This window comes from Ictalurus furcatus, chromosome 12 (genome assembly GCF_023375685.1).
Source record: "Ictalurus furcatus strain D&B chromosome 12, Billie_1.0, whole genome shotgun sequence".
NCBI classification, from domain to species: Eukaryota; Metazoa; Chordata; class Actinopteri; order Siluriformes; family Ictaluridae; genus Ictalurus; species Ictalurus furcatus.
The window spans coordinates 22,859,155-22,879,057 of NC_071266.1; the positions used below are offsets into that span (position 1 = coordinate 22,859,155).

Genomic DNA, 19,903 nt, shown 5'->3' on the forward strand with positions numbered 1-19,903 from the left:
GTGGTTTTTTTTTTTTTCTGACAGGCATTAAACACAGAACACAGATTAGTGTATCAGGCACATTGACACTCTTTTACAACTCCATATCCATCATGCCTTCATTAATAACTACTGGCACAGCTTACTGTTCGACTATTTTACAACTGATGCTTCATCAAAATAAACGTAGCTCGATCCAACACGCGAACAAAAAAAATCGATTTAAAAAAAAAAAAAAAAAAAAAAAAAAAAAATTGTCAGTAACACAACCAGGAAATAAATGAAACCTTTGAAACGGTAAATAAAATCATATTTTATCATCTTGGTTCTATAGCTTAAAATAAACAAAGCTGCTTTTATACACATACACACACACACACACACACACACACACACATATATATATATATATAAAAGCATCAGAGACGTTTCAGAGGCATTTAAGAACCCGTGTAAGTGTTGGATTATAGATCTACAGATTTTTCTTTGTTCAGGTTTACATTCTCACTAAACTTCACTAACAGTCTGTGTGAAACGCAGGCTACTGAGTGCTGCTCCTCCCAGGCGTCCTCTCCACACGCGCCGCCTCTTCTCCACGACGTCACGCTTTACCGCGTCTGCTCGACTATCACAGAGGGGAAAAAAAAATTCGTTTTGTATGTTAAGTAAATGATTACATCGATGAATACAAGGACACAAGCAGGACTCGGTAAATTCGTTTGGATTTGCATTGAATGACAGTTGTGCTCGTAAGTTTACACACCCCTTGCAGAATCTGCGATGTGTTAATAATTTAAAAAAAAAAAAAAAACCTAACCCTGAATAATCTATTTCACATAACAGATGTTGATATCTAGTTCACCAGACACAATAATAACTGAATTTACACAAATGAACCAGTTCAAACGTTTACACACGCTTGATTATTAATCCCGTGTGTCGTTACCTGGATGATCAGAGACTGTGTTTATGTTTTGTGAGAGTTCTTCACGAGTCCCTTGTTTGTCCTGAGCAGTTAAACTGCCCACTGTTCTTCAGAAAAATCCTCCAGGTCCTGCACATTCTTTACTTTTCCAGCATCTTCTGCATATTTAACTCCTTTCCAACGGCGACTATATGATGTTGAGATCCGTCTTTTCACACTGAGGACGACTGAGGGACTCGTACACGACTATCACAAAAGGCGCGAACGTTCACCGACGCTCAAGAAGGGAACGCGATACATTAAGATCCAGGGAGGGGGGTGTAAACTTTTGAACAGGATGATCGGTGTAAAATGTTATTATTTTGTCTTCTGTAGCTTCCGAAGCGCAGTACTAAATAAAAAAAATGTAATATTTACACAAAATAATAACAATTTACACTGATCATCCTGTTCAAAAGTTTACACCCCCTCATTCAGGGTAGTTTTAAATAATAAAAACCAAAATGCAATTTTAATGATCCTTCTTTTTTTTTTTTTTTTTTTTTTTTTAAATTATTAACATTTTGCAGATTCTGCAAGGGGTACGTAAACTTCTGAGCACAACTCTATTCCTTTAGAGGATTGTTTACCAAAGAGGCGGGAAAACATCACAATCTGATGACTGCCTTTAATTATTAAAAGTATAAAAGTTTATCTAAAAGTTTTCTGTCCGGTCACGTATTCAGTTTGAGGGCTGTACATGGTGAGCATGCTGTATTTGAGTTATTCCTTGTGTTTTGGTATGGTGCGTCTCTGTGACGGAACACACCGAGGCCAGAGGTGATAACGTTCGCTGTTCTCTTATCTCTCCAGGCCTGCTTCACTCTTATCTCTCCCCCACTCCCTTCTTCTCTTTACATAAACTTCAGAAGCTGGTGAGAGCTTTCTGAAGTCCTGTTAATGAAAACACCGATCTCGAGAGACGCCAAGTGCACAAATAAACACGGAGAACCCGACGCTCCAAACCAGCCTGCTGTCTATTCTCTCGTCTTCGCTGGATCTCCAGTCCGAACCGGATTTCTGCGGAGTTTATTCGTGATTGTTGCGGTCAAAAATGCTTGATTTTCCTGCGGCTTTTTTCTAAATTTGCATTTATTTATTTATTTATTTTTTTTTAAAGAAAACTACTCGAATCGGTGAAAGCGCACTTGTACGTAATTGTCTTTCACAGTGATGTTTGCTGGTTCCTTGCACATGAATCGAAATACGTGTTGTGATAACATCACATGACACGCCTTGGCCCAAATCTGCGGAAAATACGCGCTCCCTGATTTTGCGTTGATTTCTGTGATCGCAAAATCCCGGAGGGACTGGATTTATAACCCTGAGCAAGTGAGCGTTTAAGGGCTTGACATTCGGGCTTTATATTTCATTTACACATTTAAACAAGGGCGTCTGTTTGAACGACAAACATAAGACTGTATACAATACGACACAACACGATTCAGTACAGTTCCATTCGAACTGAAATAAAAGTGTCGTCAATCAGACGACACAATATACCGATGAGGATCGCGTCTGTTTCACGACGACAACTCGATCAAAGCGTGACATTTACTATTACTATTTAAACGACGCTTCGACATCTAAAGGCAAATAGAACGTTTTAACCACTGCGTTTGTCATTTTGGGTAAATATACACTCCTGGGCAAACAAAAAAAAATAAATCATAAAAAAATGGAGCAAACTATGAAGCTTTAAAGGGGTAATTCACTCGAAAACGAAAATTCTGTCATCAGTTACTCATCCTCGTCTCGTTCCAAACCCGTAAGACTTCCGTTCATCTTCGGAACACAAACGAAGATATTTTTTAATGAAACCTTGGAGACTTCCGTCCCTCCATTAACAGTCCATGTAACCAAAACGTTCAAGCTCCAAAACGTTCATAAAGGCATCATGAACGTAACCCATGTGACCCCAGTAGTTTAATCCCAGTTTTATGAAGCGATACGAATGCTTTCCGTGCGTTAAAAGCTTAACGTTGTGCCATTTTGGGCTTGGCGCTTTTTAAAAAAAATTCTTTCCCAGGAGTGTATTTACGGTTTCTTAAAGGTGAGGTAGCAAAGTACTGTATGTTAGAGTTGAAACAATTATTTTGGTTAAAACGTGGTTTTTCAGCAAGTTTTCCCAGACTGACACATAACAGGACACTGCAGCTTCTTAAATCAATCTGCTGTGGGCAAAACGGTTAAATTAGTATCTTTAAAGACAAATTAAATCAATATTTCACCCCAAAATAAATTTGATAAGACTACACCAAATGCAGTCGATTAGCATAAGACGTTGCTTGTTTAAATACACTGCCCTTGAGCTATGAGGCTAATGTTGCGCACAAGTAATTAAAAATCATTATTATTTTTTTTTTTTTAAATCTTAGCCTAGTTTAGTCTCGAGAGTACGTCTCTTCAGGCAAACTGTTTGAATCAATGATACTATTCGAGTCTTGTTACTAAACTTCCCTTCACAGTCACAGTGCTCACGGCTCTCCGGAAAGGAGCGGGTAGTGCAGCGCTTACTGTAAGACGAGATGTCGATCTCCTCTGGAAGTTCGCTGATGTTCACCTCGAACCTGTCCTGAACGTCATTCAGCGTTCGGGCATCGCCTTCATCCGACACGAACGTGATGGCTAGACCTTTTGTGCCGAACCTGCCCGCCCTGGCCACCTGAGGAAATATGAGCGTTCAGAGAGCGCAAAGCGTGTTCCACGTTTAAATTGACGTATAAATTAACAGTAGAGTAAATAAATCACAATGTCTTCCATGACACTAAAGATGACATGCTGGAGTGTATCGTAGTTTTTTGTTTGTTTGTTTTTTTTAAATACAGAAAACACAGGGGTGACATTGTGACATGTCTGTATCTATTACAATATAATATATCACAATACTTGGCATAATTAATTACTGGTACCTGCTTATATCGAAATTAAATGATCTTATCGCTAATTACTAAGCCAGTGCTGACCAACCCTGTGCAGGTACGTGTCTGAATCCTCGGGCATGTCGTAGTTAAAGGCGATGTTGACCCTTTCGATGTCCATTCCTCTGCCGAACAGGTTAGTGGCCACGAGGATGCGTCTCTGAAAGTCTTTAAACTGCTGATATCGAGCGAGCCTGCGGTAACGATTGGAAACGTCAAACCGCTGCAGGGGAAGCACAGAGTGTGTGTGTGTGTGTGTGTGTGTGTGTGTGTACACACCTCTCCTCCTGAGGCATTGCTCTGTGGATGGCGATGGCGGGGAAGTTCTGCTCCACCAGCAGCTGCGCCAGAGCGATGCAGCGCTGCACTGACTTCACAAAGATTACCACCTACAACAGCCAGAACACACAAGCCGGCGTTATTTGTAACGACGTATAATAATTTATTCTGAGCCAATAATAAAATCCCAAAGTGACAGCAGCGCATTGTGGAGACATCGAATGATATCAACTAGAATTCCGGCAGTTTCCCAACACCGGCCCTTATTAAGCTTATTAACGATCACTTCGTAAGGTTAAGGGTGCACTCTGTAACGTTTAAAAGTATTTACATCCGGGGATAATCATATAACTTCAGGCACGTTCGAAGAAAAATCGACATTCTTTCTATAGAAAAGAAAGCTAAGAATTATGATTACATAGGAAATGTCATCGTGTTGCAGAGTAAAAGCTTTTAAAGCTGCCGTTTGTAATCTTAAAAAGTGATTCTCACTCTGTAATAATCATATAAAATTAGAGAACAAAACTTATTTTAAAAAAAAAAAAGAAAAGAATTGTAACACTGGCATAGAAATAGATTTTACTTGTATTGTATTTAAAAAAATTTCTGGCCCAGAAATTGTTTCTGCCCCCCCCAAAACAGAATACAGCCAGGTTTACAGAACAATAGCTAGGTTTTTATTTATTTAAGAACTCAAACAGGTCAGATTTATTTAAATCAATACTTATAAATACAGGTGAATAAATAGAAATATTTACTCGTATAATGGTACGAGTTTCTCGCACGAGGAATCGTGACTATTAACGTTGTTTGCGATTTTTATTGTAATTACTTCTACTACTCTACTTACAAAACTCTAATTATCAAAGATGTTCAGGTCGTTAATACGTTATGAAGAAATCTACACGTACGCCGACCGGGCGTGAGCACGACTGTACAGCCACGCCAAAGATGACTTTGATGAACAGGGAAATTCTTGGTGGGACTGGCCAATCAGAATTGACCAAACAAACTTTGATGGATGTACTATATGAAGTTTCAGCAGAGTGGGTTGGGGTTAGTTGAGGAGAGACTTCGTACTGCTCTAAAATTCATCCAGCAGCGTGGACCAAAACGTGCAGACTAAAAGGCTCAGGATTGCGAAACGCCGCTTTAAAAGCCCGGCTGTTGAGTGTACACTGAGATACCTGGTTGAACTCGAGCACGTCCAGCAGATCAAACAGTTTCCTGTTCTTCTCGTTGTCCTTCAGCTTGACGTAGTACTGCTGCAGGCCGTGCAGGGTCAGCTTGGTCTCGTCGTCCACAAATATCTCCATGGGCTGAGATGACCAGTGGACCAGGTGGCGTTGAGGTACAGGACGGGATCGGGGGGAAAGGGGGAAGGAGCGGGTACAGGGTGTAAGGACGCAGGCAGGAAGTGGAATTTTAGAAGGCGAGGCAGGGATGTTTGAGGGTTTCAGAAAGAAATGGGGGTGATGAGTAGAGCAGGGTGAGTGAAACAGGAAGACGAGAAGCAGAAACAAAAGGGACGGGGGTTAGACACACCCTCCCCTCCCCCTCCCTGACAGAAATAAATGCAGACTATACTTATGCACAATTTACTTATGCCAGGGCCACACTAGAGGATAATCGGGCTGATTCGCCTCTTCCAATAACCTCAAACGTTGTTCTGATTTCAGACTGGCCTTCCCAGATTTATCCTGTGGAACGCTGTTTAAAATCCAATCTCAACCCGTCTGATCTACACCCAGTCCAGTCGCAGCAACCCTGATTTAAAACTGCAAACGAACGATTATTTACACTGCAGAATCCTGTAGAGTGGAGGAGACGCCAGGAACGCAATCCTGACATCATGTCTGCAATAAGAGCCGAGCTGAAGGAGTGTTAGATCTGAAGTCACGTTTGCCCACGTGAACTTCTGCTAAACATGCCAAACGTGAGAACAACGCAATCTCTCGCGGTGCTCCTGGGTAATGTACGTGATACGCGTACGTGATGACTGAAGTACTAACAAAAAGGAGCGAAACACGATAATCTGGGATGTTTGTCAAAACACAAGTTTGAATTGTATAAATCTAGTAGTGGAGCCCAGGCATTTACTCAGATAATAGCTAACACACACAGCCAGTAAAACAGTTTTTTTCTCTCGCATTTTTGGGTTAATAAGTAACATTTAAATACTCTAAAATCTTCTAACATGCTACATATCAGTCCGTACAGGATTTCGCAGGGGTTTTTTTTTTTTTGCAGCCAAAAATGCTCGATTTTCCATGCGTATGTTTTTGTTTTTCTTCAATATTTGCGACGCGATTTGCGGAAAACTACTCGAACTGGCAAAACTGTTTCGCGTGCTCTTTCGCAGTGATGTTTGTTGGGAAATGAGACCTTTCGGTTGTACTCGTGTTCGAGGCACGAGGGCTTTGAGTGAATGGACTTTGTGGTGACGTCACATGACGCGTCTCGACCGCTGCAATTATGAAAAACATTCTTTTTTGCGGAGTTTGCGTAACTGTGAAATCCCGGTGGGACGAACATATTTGCCTTACAACAGACACAGGACAGTCTGTGGCTTTTTATCCATAGGCTTAAACCTATGAAGTTTTACACTTTGCAATGTCAGCGGTCTTATAAGATCACGGTACGAGATCATACAGTTTTGTTTGCTTGCGTTTTAACGCCATGCCAGCTTCTATGGCTATTTTCATGGCGAGAAATATCAAAGGGTATCTATCCAAGGGTTTTAAAATCAATTTTTCTTAAAAACCCAAAAAAATGCATTAGGTTTAGATCACTGGCCGAATTCTACAACACAACGTTCTCCTCTGTGAAAATGACTTTGTCTGGCATAATCCCCTGCCGTCCTGCTATTGGTGGCTTTTATTCCAGCAATCATTTTAAGAGCCAAACATTTTTTTACACTGCCAAAACTTTGGTCGCGCTAAATCACGTGGTGAGCACGTTCCGCTGTAAGACCGCCGATCTCAAAACACGCCCGGAGACTTCCCATCGGGATCCGAGAGCGATTCCTCACTCTCAACTCCCTACAGTATGCATATTGTGTACTACTAATAATTAACCTATAAGTAAATGCAGAAGAAAACGTGGGGGTTTTTTGGCCGGCGGTGTATATTTGCTGCTCAAGAGTGTAACTTTTGACGACGCGTAAACAGCGATTTACATGATGCGGAAAACCTGACAGCGGGGACACTCCTCATACAACCAGTCTGCAGACAACACTGTTCACTTTGTCGCTGGATGTTCTACACTCCACTTACCTGCAGACAGTTTAATCAGCACGATCACTGCGCCTTAAACGATCCATCTACCCTGACACGACCGCAGCTGTTCTGTCTATGGCCTCGTCTCAATCTCATATCTCGGTGCGTTAATCTCAGTTCGGGATTAGTTAAAAATACATGCCCGACTCGTCTCTTCTCTCTGCAGCCTGATATAGCTTCTGCTCTCTTCCCTGACCCTGTATTTGTGTGGTGTATTTGGTTATATTCAAATTATACAGTGGGGAAAATAAGGATCGGACGCGTCAACAGTTTTTTCAGTAAATATATTTCCTATGAGATTATTCAGATGAAATTTTCACCAGACATCAGTATTAACTCAATAAATCTGGATATATGAAGAATTCACACCAGTAAAGTCCATAAATAAAGTAGTGTGTAAAAAAGAGGAATGACACGGGGGGAAAAAACTATTGAACACGCTAACTGAAATGTACAGGATTTACTATTTAGTGGAGAAGCCTTTGTTTGTAATGAAATGAATGGGCCGCAGTATTCAGGTGTGATTTTGGTCCATTCTTCGAAACATATTGTCTTTAAATTTTGTTCAATTGGATTGAAGTCAGGTGATTGACGGGCCATGCTAACGGCTTGATTTTTTTTCTCTGAAACCAATTGAGAGTTTTCTTTGCTGTATGCTTTGGATCGTTGTCCTGCTGGAAGCTCCACCCACGTCTCATCTTCATCATCCTGGTGGATGGCAGCAGATTCTTCTCAAGAATCTCCCGTTAAAGGGCTCCATTCATCGTTCCTTCAATTATATGAAGTCTGCCAGTACCATGTGATGAAAAACAGGCCCACACCATGATGCTTCCACCTCCACACTTCACTGTTGGTATAGTGTTTTTAGGGTGATGCGCAGTGCCATTTCTTCTCCAAACGTGGTGTGTAGTATGACAGCCAAAAAGTTCAATTTTCCTCTCGTCTGACCAGAATACACTCTCCCAGTATTTCATAGGCTTGTCCAAATGAGTTGTAGCAAACTGTAAAAGAGCTTCGACATGCCTTTTCTTTAGTAGTGGAGTCTTGCGGTGTGAGCGTGAGCAGTGGAGTGCATTGTCTATTGTTTTCTCTGTGACGATGGCACCTGCTGCCTCCAAGTGTTTCTGGAGCTCTTTCCGAGTGGTCCTTGGCTCTTGGGCTACTCTTCTGACTATTCTTCTGACTCCCTGCTCAGAAATCTTGCGAGGAGCACCTGTGCGTTACCGGTTGATGACGGAGTGATGTTTCTTCCACTTGTGGATAATGGCCCCAACTGTGCTTACTGGAAGATGCCGAAGTTTTGTAATACGTCTGTATCCGATTCCATCAGTATGTTTCGCAACAATAAGGTTGTGAAGGTCTGGGGAGAGCTCTTTGCTTTTACCCATCATGAGATGTTTCTTGTGTGACACCTTGGTAACGAAAAGCCTTTTATAGACCATCAAATAACCCAGCTGATATTAATTTGCACAGATAGGGGGTATAACTACTTACGGATTTCGGCTGGTCCCTTGCCTAAGAGAACCGTTTTTTCTTAGCGTGTTCGATACTTTTTTCCTGTGTTATTCCACTTCATTACACATAACTTCATTTATGGACTTTAATGTTGTGAATTGTTTATATTTCCAGATTTCGTGAGTTAACACCAAAGTCTGGTGAAAATTTGATGTGAATAGCCTCATTGGAAATATATTTACTGAAAATTTTTTTGATGCGTCCAATACTTATTTCCCCCACTGTATATGCAAATTAACATCCAGGAAGATTTGTGAGAAGCTCTAAGCCTTATTCAATGAACAGTTCAGTACGGAAACTCTAATTCACACAATTTCCCCGAAAACGTAGTCGATCGGCCAAGACGGGCTTGCTGTCCAACGTCTGCGTTTTCAGCTTTTGCGGGCTAATGTAGCTAACAAGTAATGGGAAACCGTCACGCAGATGTGCTTTAGTGCACCGGCGCCGTCCCAAATGGTGCCCTAAGCCCTGAGGCCCCCCTCCAATTTCACACTTGAAGCGCAAATCTGTGGCGCGCGAGTGATCTAGGGGTTCCAGGGTGTAAACGCGAGCACTTGGGAAAGTTCTCAAGACTTCATTACATTCCGGACGTGTTCGGCATGCTGCTTTAACGACGCGGCTCGTCATTTGCCGACGCCCGAGTCATGAAACCGCGCTCGTTATTCACTCAAGCGCTTGTTCTGATAGAACGAGAAATAAAAGTAACGGTTGTGATGAGACGGCCAAAACCATTTTAAACGTAGTTTTCCATTCAGAGGAGAATGAAGGATTACACGCAGCAGCTCCACAGGACACGATGCAGGCTATGAATGGAACGTTTCTATAAAGATATCCGATCACACTCGGCGTGACGGATATAACGAGGCTGTTACTCTCCTGCTGCTCGATAAGTTCAATTAATAACGGAGGGCACTTTAGGACTTTATTTCGATAGATTTTTTTTTGCTGAGGCTTTGAAAATGAAAACATTGAGGCCACGGTGCGACGTAGTAAAATCTAAAACCACGACGAGCTTCGTGGAGCTTCACTGAACAATCTGGTACCATGTCATACACGATGGTAAGATGAGAGGATGTTTGGATTCCATCCCTGCTAAATCTGTCCTGGAAATATGGGCGATATACTGACGATTATAATCTAATTATTAACTACGTGATCATCAGTAGAGTTTAGAATTAGATTATATTTAGATCATACAAACTAAGGAGGTTTTTTGTGACTGCTGCAGCCAAAAATGCTCGATTTTGCTGCGGCTTTTTTTTTTTTGTGTATAAAACTACTCGAATTGGCGAATTCGTAATTGTACGGAATTCTTTCTCGGTGATGCTTGCTGGTAAATGAGACCTTTCAGCTGTATTCGTGTTCGACGCACGTGAACCGAAGAGCGCTTCGGCTGAACGGGTCACATGACGCGTCTCAGTCAGTTTGAAAAATTGCGAGCTCCTCCGAATACTGCGGAGTTTGCTTGATTTTTGCATTAGTTTCTGGAGGGACTGTTTATTAAACCTCAGATTTCGGGCTCCTGATTGGCGGGACAGGAAAGCGTCCGCCCTGTGGCCAGGAGGTCACGGGTTTGAATTCTGACGATGCCACAGCCATCCGTGGCCGCTCTCTCTCTCCTGTCAATCAGAGTGACCCTAGCCGATCGTGCGTGTGTGTCTGTCAGCCCACGTATGCGGAAGAGGGCAGATAGCGCTTTCGTCCGAGTGTGTCACAGTGCCCTGTGCAGGTCGGAAAAAAAGATGCGTTTGGCTGGCTTCACCTGTCTCAGAGGAAGCACGTGTTAGCCTGCACCATCTCTTGGTAGTCGGTGTGGGATTGGGAAAATCAGCTGGTGGGGTGATTTGGGAATTAAAAAAAGGACGTAGGGGCTATTTGCCTAATTACCTCATACCTAACTCGCTAACATGGCAAATACACAATCTAACAGCCTCATGTTGGCTAACTTGCTAGCGTACTGGTTTACGCTTTTAATTCAATAATAGTTTGCAGACTATCCAGGTTCCTCTGAAACCTTTCCACACTATAATAACTAGCTTGGTTGTGATTAGACTAACACCAACAAGCCTAAACACTTGACGGCAAATTCACGGAGCCTATAACAGCCTTATGTTAGCTAACTGGCTTGAGAACCTAGGCTAATGCCTTTAATTACATAAAAGTTAGCACAACCAGCTTGCTATCAAACTTTGCTCCTGGTTTACACGATACGATAACTAGCTTGGCCGTGCTTGGATGTAATGACACGATACAACACTAAGACTAGCTAGCAGGTTAGGAAACTTAGCCAGCTATTAAACTCAGATGACTAATGTTACCTCTCCAGCAGTCGCTAAGTACTTAGTTGCAGATTATGTGTTGCTAAATAATCATGTAATATTTGACTTTAATGGTGAAAGTAGACCTTTTCTTAGCGAGAAGGCGCAACTACTTGTTAGCTACATTTTAGCCGTGTAGCTCCGATGCAAACAGACGAAAAAGTGAGAAATTTCACCAAACTATTTTTTTTTCTTAAATATTTAAATTTTTAAAGCGATTCTCTTTTTTTTTTACTTCAATAGAGTATGGAATGATGTGAAATCAGACGTGTTCCTCTAAGTGTTCTCGACTCGCTCACCTCAGCTTTCTTCTTAATCTGCGTATCTGCAAGTCACAGTTTGTTTTGTCTGTTTGTTACTACCTTAATTTCTCCAGACTATATAAATAACTCTTGGGAGAGACTCTGTGTGTGTGTGTGTGTGTGTGTGTGTGTGTGTGTTCCTGATGGCTGGATATCGTGGTGCGTGACGACTCTTTGCATGACGTGATGGGCGTGGCTTCACACGTGGCTGTCGTCGGTTCTTCATGGAGAATATTCCACAGCTTTCCTCGCTTCGTTACTTATTTCAAAAGTCTGTGCCGAGTTTCCTCCCTCCTGCTCCACCTCTCACACACTTTCCCCTCTTCTCTTCTTCAAGCCGGGGCACTTCTTCGAGGCAGCCATGACGAAGCGGTCCGTCTTCAGGCAGGAAAAGGCGCGGGCCGCTTTTAATACCCGGCTGACGACGGGTGACTTAATTACAAAGTCGTTCTTCTTCAAACGCGGAGAATTGACCACGAGGTCCCTGGAGCTCTGTTTGTTTTGGATGTATTTCCCCGGTTTTATGTAATTAGCAGTCATGCAGGTCCGCTGAGGGCCTCGTTTTAATGAAAGAGCGAGAGGATTTGCGAGCACTAAGCCCCGGGCTGACAAACGGGCCAGCGTTAAACATAGCTGCCTTCGTAAATAGGAAAGAATAAAGAAAGGGAATGATGTAGAAAACTGTCCCTGTCCCTCCCCCCCCATCTTTCTCTCACTCTGATTGAAAATCACATCGCACACTGCTTGGGCTCTTTTGTTCACCTTGAATTACACCTATTTCTTCGAACTGCATAAACAGACGGCCCTGAAGTGCTTTGAAGTGCTCAATAATTGCAGCTCCTCTGCACTTCTCATTCAAAGCAGCGCCACATGCTACTTGAAAATATTGGTCTAATCCGAGATGTTTTGAGAAAGAAATGGCGTGTCGCCTAAACCGTGTGGTTTTTCCCGAGTAGCCGCGCATATGACGGCTTTCTGGACGAGAACCGCGGCAGAACGGACTGGACGTGACGGCGTACTAACGCTAAGCTGCACTAACGCTGCCAGGTGACGTCGTTCCCACTGGGAAATGTAGCACTGGCTGCCAGATAAGGAATTAAATCTGCTGGATGTCGCCTGTTTTAGAGAGCTAGTGAGAGACGAACAGGCCGTTATGCTCTATAAAGCCTCTCTCTAACTTTACTATATGGCTGCAAAATGGCTCCTGTTCTAACTTCAGCCGTTTCCTAGTGCTAGGGCGGGGTCTGTCGCTAACGGGAGGAGTGGTTGCCGTGGTAGAGCGAGAGGAGGTGTAATTACATCTTGCATGAACTTTCGGCAGACGGGCCGGATTTCTTTGCTCAAGGTGGCGCTGAACATCATGACCTGCTTCTCGTGCGGGGTCATGCGGAAAATCTCCTGAACGTCACGACGCATGTCTAAAAAACCAACAGAGAGAAAATAAATCAATTCTTTTCATTCAGGTCCTGAATTTAACATGAAGAGTTTTCACTGAGACCTTTTACTGTTTAAAGGTACAAACAACAGTACTGTGTGAATGTGTGGATAAACAAACTGATCGCCTCCTCTCCTGATCGCCTCCTCCCCCTGAACGCATCCTCCCACTGATAGCCTCCTCCCCCTGATCGCCTCCTCCCACTCCACTAATCGCCTCCTCCCCTGATCGCCTCCTCCCACTCCACTAATCGCCTCCTCCCCTGATCGCCTCCTCCCACTCCACTAATCGCCTCCTCCCCTGATCGCCTCCTCCCACTCCACTAATCACCTCCTCCCCCTGAACGCCTCCTCCCCCTGAACGCATCCTCCCACTGATAGCCTCCTCCCCCTGATCGCCTCCTCCCACTCCACTAATCGCCTCCTCCCCTGATCGCCTCCTCCCCCTGATCGCCTCCTCCCACTCCACTAATCGCCTCCTCCCCTGATCGCCTCCTCCCACTCCACTAATCGCCTCCACCCCTGATCGCCTCCTCCCACTCCACTAATCGCCTCCTCCCCCTGAACGCCTCCTCCCCCTGAACGCATCCTCCCACTGATAGCCTCCTCCCCCGATCGCCTCCTCCCACTCCACTAATCGCCTCCTCCCCTGATCGCCTCCTCCCACTCCACTAATCGCCTCCTCCCCCTGAACGCCTCCTCCCCCTGAACACATCCTCCCACTGATAGCCTCCTCCCACTGATCGCCTCCTCCCCCTGAACGCCTCCTCCCCTGAACGCATCCTCCCACTGATAGCCTCCTCACACTGATCGCCTCCTCCCACTCCACTAATCGCCTCCTCCCACTCCACTAATCGCCTCCTCCCCCGAACGCCTCCTCCCCCTGAACACTACATGTCTTGGAAGAATGTCATCCCTTTAAAGACTGTAATTTCTTTAAACACTGTAATTTCTTTAGAAACTGTAATTCCTTTAAAAGCTGTCACTTCTTTAAAAGCTGTTATTTCTTTCAACACAGTGAAGATACTATATAACGAACACTATATAGTCCATTTTGGAACAGGGCTTTCATTTCTGAGGAGCCTCTCACCAAGCTGTTCCAGCATCTTGTCACACTCGTCCAGGATGAAGTGTTTGATGTGGCGCAGGTTGAGACTCTTGTTGCGTGAAAGAGCCAGGATGCGGCCAGGCGTTCCCACCACTATGTGAGGACTCTCTCTCTTCAGCGTCTCCTCATCCTTCTTTATAGGCAAACCGCCAAAGAACACCGCCACCTGAGGGAGAGAGATATATATAAATATATATATAGAGAGACAGAGCGTACCACAGAAAAACAAAAATAGCATTAAGCCAAGTGCACTGAGAAGAATAATGGCTTTTCTTTGAAGAACACTGTTTTCTCCCCTAAGCATTCTTTATAAGGAAGCGATACATACAGCTATGCTAGATATATGAAAAACGAATAAGCCACGTATAGTATTTGATTTGACAAACAGAAGGAGGTGGACTAGTTTGGGATAAAATATAGAAGTTACAGCATCACTCTCCAGTCACAGCCGTATGCCACATGTAGGGGTCTTTATGAATGACGTTTATGTTATTGTTTCTTCATTCCTACTTCACCGAACCCTTAATCGGCATATATATCTCGGCTGAACGACTAATTTATACTATCGTGTGAATTTAATTCTTTACTTTTGATTCGAACTCATCTTTATAAGGAAGTGGACAATGTACTGAGCGAGGGGAGTGAAGCAGCTCCTTTAACACTCAGAATACACCTCAAGATATTTTCAAACCTTGACAGTAGGCATGTACTTGGAGAAGCGCTCGTACTCTTTGCTGATCTGGAATGCCAGCTCTCGGGTATGGCACATCACCAGCACTGAAACCTGGGAATGAGAAAGTATGCATCTCGTAGTTATTATTAGGAATCCTATATTGCTCGCAAAAGTATTTACATATAATAAAAAAATGTAAAGGTTGTTTGTTAACCCTTGTTACCATTAGAATTCACATAATTAATTGAACGGAGTTCACCTGTGCGCAATTTAAGTGTCCTATGGTCTCAGAATAAAGCATGGTGGTGGTAGTATCACGTTGAGAGTTACCCTTCTATGACTAATGTGCTCCTTACCCAGTCACTGACTTTAGGCCACATTCTTTAATAATGGACTTAATGGTGATGTTGGAGTTTTCAGCATGTTACCTGTCCAGTCACTGGTTCCAGCTGCTGGAGTGTCGCCAAGACAAAGACGGCCGTCTTCCCCATACCCGACTTGGCCTGGCACAACACATCCATGCCCAAGATGGCTTGTGGAATGCACTCATGCTGAACTGAAAGAGAACGCACGAAGAAAGTCCAGTTACACACTTCTGGCACATCTTGATTCTAGGTGAAGCAACATATCTCAAAAAAAAAAAAAAAAAAAACGTTGATTTATTGCATTACTCCTCACGCTACTCACCTTCGGACGGATGCTCGAAGCCGCAGTCCACGATGGCCCTGAGGAGCTCAGGCTTTAACAGGAAGTCCCTGAACCCTGAGGAGTGGATGGAAACATAAGAGCCTTTCAGTCCTTCTTTCCTCAAGGCCACGGTGCTGCCGTCTCCAGCGAGCCCTCCGTCCCCGACACCTCCTGTCGCATCCACCTCATCCTCCTCGTAGTCTAAGAGCTCGTTGTCCACGTCGTTCTCAGTCATTCTGGGTGGGGGACAAAAATAAACAAATAAGCACAGAACAGAACCAGGTTGTTCCAGGTATCCCCTTGTCCTAAACACCTGTGATTTAGTCAGATCTCTTGAGATGTTTTTTTTTAAATATATATATATATATATATTATTAGTTAATAACGCCATATAAAATTATTATAATATTTGTACTAACCCAATAATGTTAATTTCTAAGGCTGTGATGGATTAAATGGCAGGATGGCAACAGACACGTGATCACATGATAAAACAGCCACAGTATAACAACAAACATGATAATAATAATAATCCTGAAAACACAGGAGCTATGAGTATTAATTTAATGAAAACCACTAATTCAAACATTAGTTTTTATTTTCACAGCAGATAATAATAATAATAATAATAATAATAATAATAATAATGATGATGATGATGATGATGATGAGCATATAACGGTCCCAGTACCGCTACACACCTGATTAGCATTGCTAGCTCGCGTTACTGTTTCGCCTTACCGACCCCTAACAACCAACTGTCATATTTATTTACATGTCACTTCTTTTGTTTTTATTTCGCAGACATTAAAATAAACCACACACTTACATCGAATTCACTCTGTGCAACAATTTATTTCGTGAATTTCGCTTCACCTGCTCGCGCGTATTTACCATCGGCATTAGCATGCGACAAACGTCTCGAAGGCCCCGAAGTCACGGTGTCCTGTGTTTTGCCTGAATAAAATTCAAGCTCCTGATCAGCGTTCCGGACTCTTGCGTGTTTTTTCTTACGTTTCTATCTGTTTCGACAACATTACGAGCCGTCAACGAATAGTAAGTGAAGTATTAACATGATTAAATGAACTCAATAACGGCTGGAGTGCGGGAATGGATTTACTCGCACCCACGCGTATATGTTACTGTCGTGCATGGCGTCTCACTCATTTGTCACGTGGAATGTTTTACAGTTAATTTCCACAGATTTTCCCCCCCGTTTAAATTTGCATTTGTTTACCTCCTATTTTTAGAGGAATGTCGTGTTTCAAGGGGGATATAAACTTTTGCCCGGAGTGTGGGAATATCCTTCCTATCCCAGAATTACATGATTTCATTACCTGCCCTCGGTGCGCCTTCAGCATCCCTGTCCAAGGTGAGTCCATGGGTTTAATGGTTATAATGGGAATTGTATTGGTTTTAATGGTCCTTGTAGGTCCCTAATGGTAATGTGTAGGGTTCTGTTTATGTCTAGTGGACACCAATACAAACCATTAAACCCTAACCATGCGACCCAAAGCATACTACATTTGTTAATGGTTTTTAATGGTATTTATAGTGGAAACTTTTAGAATTTCTGTAATGGTTTCTATTGTTTGTTTGTTTGTTTGTTTTTTCAGCAAGGCACTTAACCATTAAAAGTGTAGCATTGTAACTGTTGATCCAAATAAACATTAGACCATACTTCTGTACCCTCTGATCTCTGGCTACTTCAGATTTTTTTTTTTTTTAAATAAAGAATGACATTTATTAAAAGTTTGACGGACATGTCTAAACACTACATGCTAACATTACTGAGATGTTTAATTATTATTATTATTATTATTTTGTGTGTGGGGGGTGTAATATACATGGAATAATATAGAGTAAATATGTGCGATTACTATTTCAACACTAGATGGCGCAATGTAGTAAAACCGTGTCAGAAATTATACTATACTTATGACCCTCTGTTTCTGTCTTTTCTAAAAGTTGTGTTTATTAATAAGTGTATTAAAATGGCATGAGCAGAGGAACCGTTTCCAAATGCAACTCAATCTGTATAATTTAGGGATCAGCTGTGTGTAGTTACTACAGAATAACAGTGGCATTCATCTTTAGTAAGCGCTGTATCCTGGTCAGGGTCTTGGTGATTCTGGAGTCTATCCCAGGAAAACTAGATGCGAGCTGGACAAAGAAAGATCTTGTTCATGTGATTAAAAAAAACAGACCCTTGCACATCTCTATTTGAAAAAAGAAAGAGAGAATTTTGCTACAATTTTTTTAACCTGAATGGGCACACGGTGGTTTAGTGGTTAGAACGTTTGCCTCACACCTCCAGGGTCGGGGGTTCGATTCCCACCGTGGCCCTGTGTGTGTGGAGTTTGCATGTTCTCCCCGTGCTGCGGGGGTTTCCTCCGGGTTCTCCGGTTTCCTCCCCAGTCCAAAGACATGCATGGTAGGCTGATTGGCATGTCCAAAGTGCTCGTAGTGTATGAATGGGTGTGTGAGTGTGTATGTGATCGTTCCCTGCGATGGATTGGCACTCTGCCCAGGGTGTACCCCACCTTGTGCCCGATGCTCCCTGGGATATGCTCTAGATTCCTCAACGGCCTCACAAAGGATAAGCGGTATAGAATAGAAGATGGATGGATTTTAACCTAAATGACTTTAATTTGAGCTGGTGCTGCTGTTAGAGAAAATGAATCACCACCTTCTGACCAACAGCACTATGTATAATATTAATGATAACATCCCTAATGTATGTGCATGGCATGTGTTGAAACCTTTCTTCTCTCTCCAGAATTTTCAGGGTACATGATCAAGTCATCGGTGGTGTTTAATTCGTTAGAGAAGAGTTCATCTGCTGTAGAGAGTGAAGACTCTGAGCTAAAAGGCCCAATTGTGAGTTAGTTTTGTTGAACTGGTAGATTAGAACTTCCAGAAAGCCAATGTCGGGGCTCTTAAACAAGGCCCTGAACCCTTGGATTCTGAATTGTATTCTGTTGCTTAAAATAAATGTCGATATAAACACTCTTAGTAATGTACATGACGTATTAATTGTCCTCAAATTGTTTAACAGATTGACAGGAAGTGTTCACGCTGCAATAAAGAAGGAATGGTTTACCACACGAGACAAATGAGATCTGCTGATGAAGGCCAGACAGTGTTTTTCACATGCATACACTGCAGGTAATGTTTCACAGGACTCATAATAACCCTAAGTGCATTCGTTTATTCGTTTAAGTGCAGGATGGAGCCGGTCACTTTCCGCAAATGATCCACTAAAGATGTGGCACTGAGATTTTAAATAAAAGCCCAAAATTAGACGTCGACCGAGATATTTATTGATTTGCTCGTGGGTGCACTGTGCACGGAGTTAAACTGCGCCTTTAGAGACTCCGCGCTGAACATTCGTTTATATATGGATAAGTTCCACAGAGAACACAATCACGATTGGTTGATATTATTACTACTAAATAGTATATGATTAATAAACTCATATTATGTTACAGTATCTGGAGTTCATCAATATCCTCAGAAACATCAGGATCTAATGCACGTCCTGTAAAAACCTAACTTGGCCCCTGAGGTCTAATCATCAGTCATTTTGTTAAGTGATATAATGGCAGAAAAAATGTTTTTTGACAAAATATAAATCTGATCATATGAGAGAAGCGTAAAATACAAAAGCAGGACATAATAACAATTATGAGTTGATTAATTAATGTAATTTGAGTAAGTATACTTGCAATAGATGTATATGCAACACAAATTGAATTACTTCTCACCTGATTTTGTGTTTTTAACAGATACCAAGAAAAGGAGGACTCATGAGAGGAGAGGCTCTTTTTTTTTTTTTTTTTTTTTTTTTTTTCTTTTTTTTTTTTTTTTTTTTCTTTTTTTTTTTCTTCTTCTTGGATAACAAAATTTTCACTTCATCAACACCAAAGTGTAATATTTTCTCCCTCTATCTCTCTCTCTCTCTCTCCCCCTCTCTCTCGTTTTACATCTGGACTGTATTTACAGTATGCTCACACTCTTTGAATTTAGGATTTGTATTCAAATAATAAAAAAATAATGACATAACACGAGTGTGCCGCTTTAACTTCTGGGAACGTGCTGTCAAATTTTTGATACTGATCGGTCAGAGCAGCTGCGAGAGTAGTTCATCTGCCAATCACAGACCTACAGTACATTAACACACTCATTCTAATGTTATCATTTCTGTAGTAGTTCATTCACAGGGACTTGTATGGTTGATATAATAGCATATATTACATATAGATCATTTATAATAATGAATGAAGAAAAGTACTAATCCTTGGTATGGTGTAGCTTTCTGGAAGGAAACATTATGGAACGTTTAAGAAGGAGTCTCCAGTGTCAGAGGAGTTTGTGCTTTGTGATATCGGAGTAATATGACAAGCTGTATTATTATTATCATTATTATTATTATTATTATTATT

The 19,903-nt window shown here is 42.2% G+C and overlaps 2 protein-coding genes across 3 annotated transcripts; one reads left to right on the plus strand and one right to left on the minus strand.

Moving 5' to 3' along the window:
- Positions 1 to 348: 348 nt before the first annotated feature.
- Positions 349 to 16,374, minus strand: ddx39b (DEAD (Asp-Glu-Ala-Asp) box polypeptide 39B). 2 transcript variants are annotated; one of them, XR_008387186.1, is made up of 11 exons: positions 16,288 to 16,374; positions 15,459 to 15,694; positions 15,200 to 15,327; positions 14,790 to 14,882; positions 14,081 to 14,264; positions 12,856 to 12,974; positions 5,331 to 5,462; positions 4,144 to 4,253; positions 3,910 to 4,058; positions 3,461 to 3,608; positions 349 to 604 (listed from the first exon to the last, which is right to left on the minus strand). XR_008387186.1 is itself a non-coding variant. In XM_053637321.1 (11 exons), exons 1-11 carry the CDS (start codon positions 16,365 to 16,367, stop codon positions 588 to 590), a joined length of 1,392 nt encoding a protein of 463 aa, XP_053493296.1. In that variant the 5' UTR covers positions 16,368 to 16,374; the 3' UTR covers positions 349 to 587. The 2 variants fall into 2 exon arrangements, 1 of the variants encoding a protein (XP_053493296.1); XM_053637321.1 differs by having other exon boundaries at positions 3,914 to 4,058.
- Positions 16,375 to 16,419: 45 nt separating this feature from the next.
- Positions 16,420 to 19,827, plus strand: polr1h (RNA polymerase I subunit H). Its single transcript, XM_053637322.1, has 5 exons — positions 16,420 to 16,514; positions 16,709 to 16,830; positions 18,238 to 18,338; positions 18,517 to 18,626; positions 19,247 to 19,827. The coding sequence occupies exons 2-5, from the start codon at positions 16,713 to 16,715 to the stop codon at positions 19,269 to 19,271; spliced, it is 354 nt and encodes a 117-aa protein (XP_053493297.1). The 5' UTR covers positions 16,420 to 16,514; positions 16,709 to 16,712; the 3' UTR covers positions 19,272 to 19,827.
- The last annotated feature ends 76 nt before the right edge of the window (positions 19,828 to 19,903 follow it).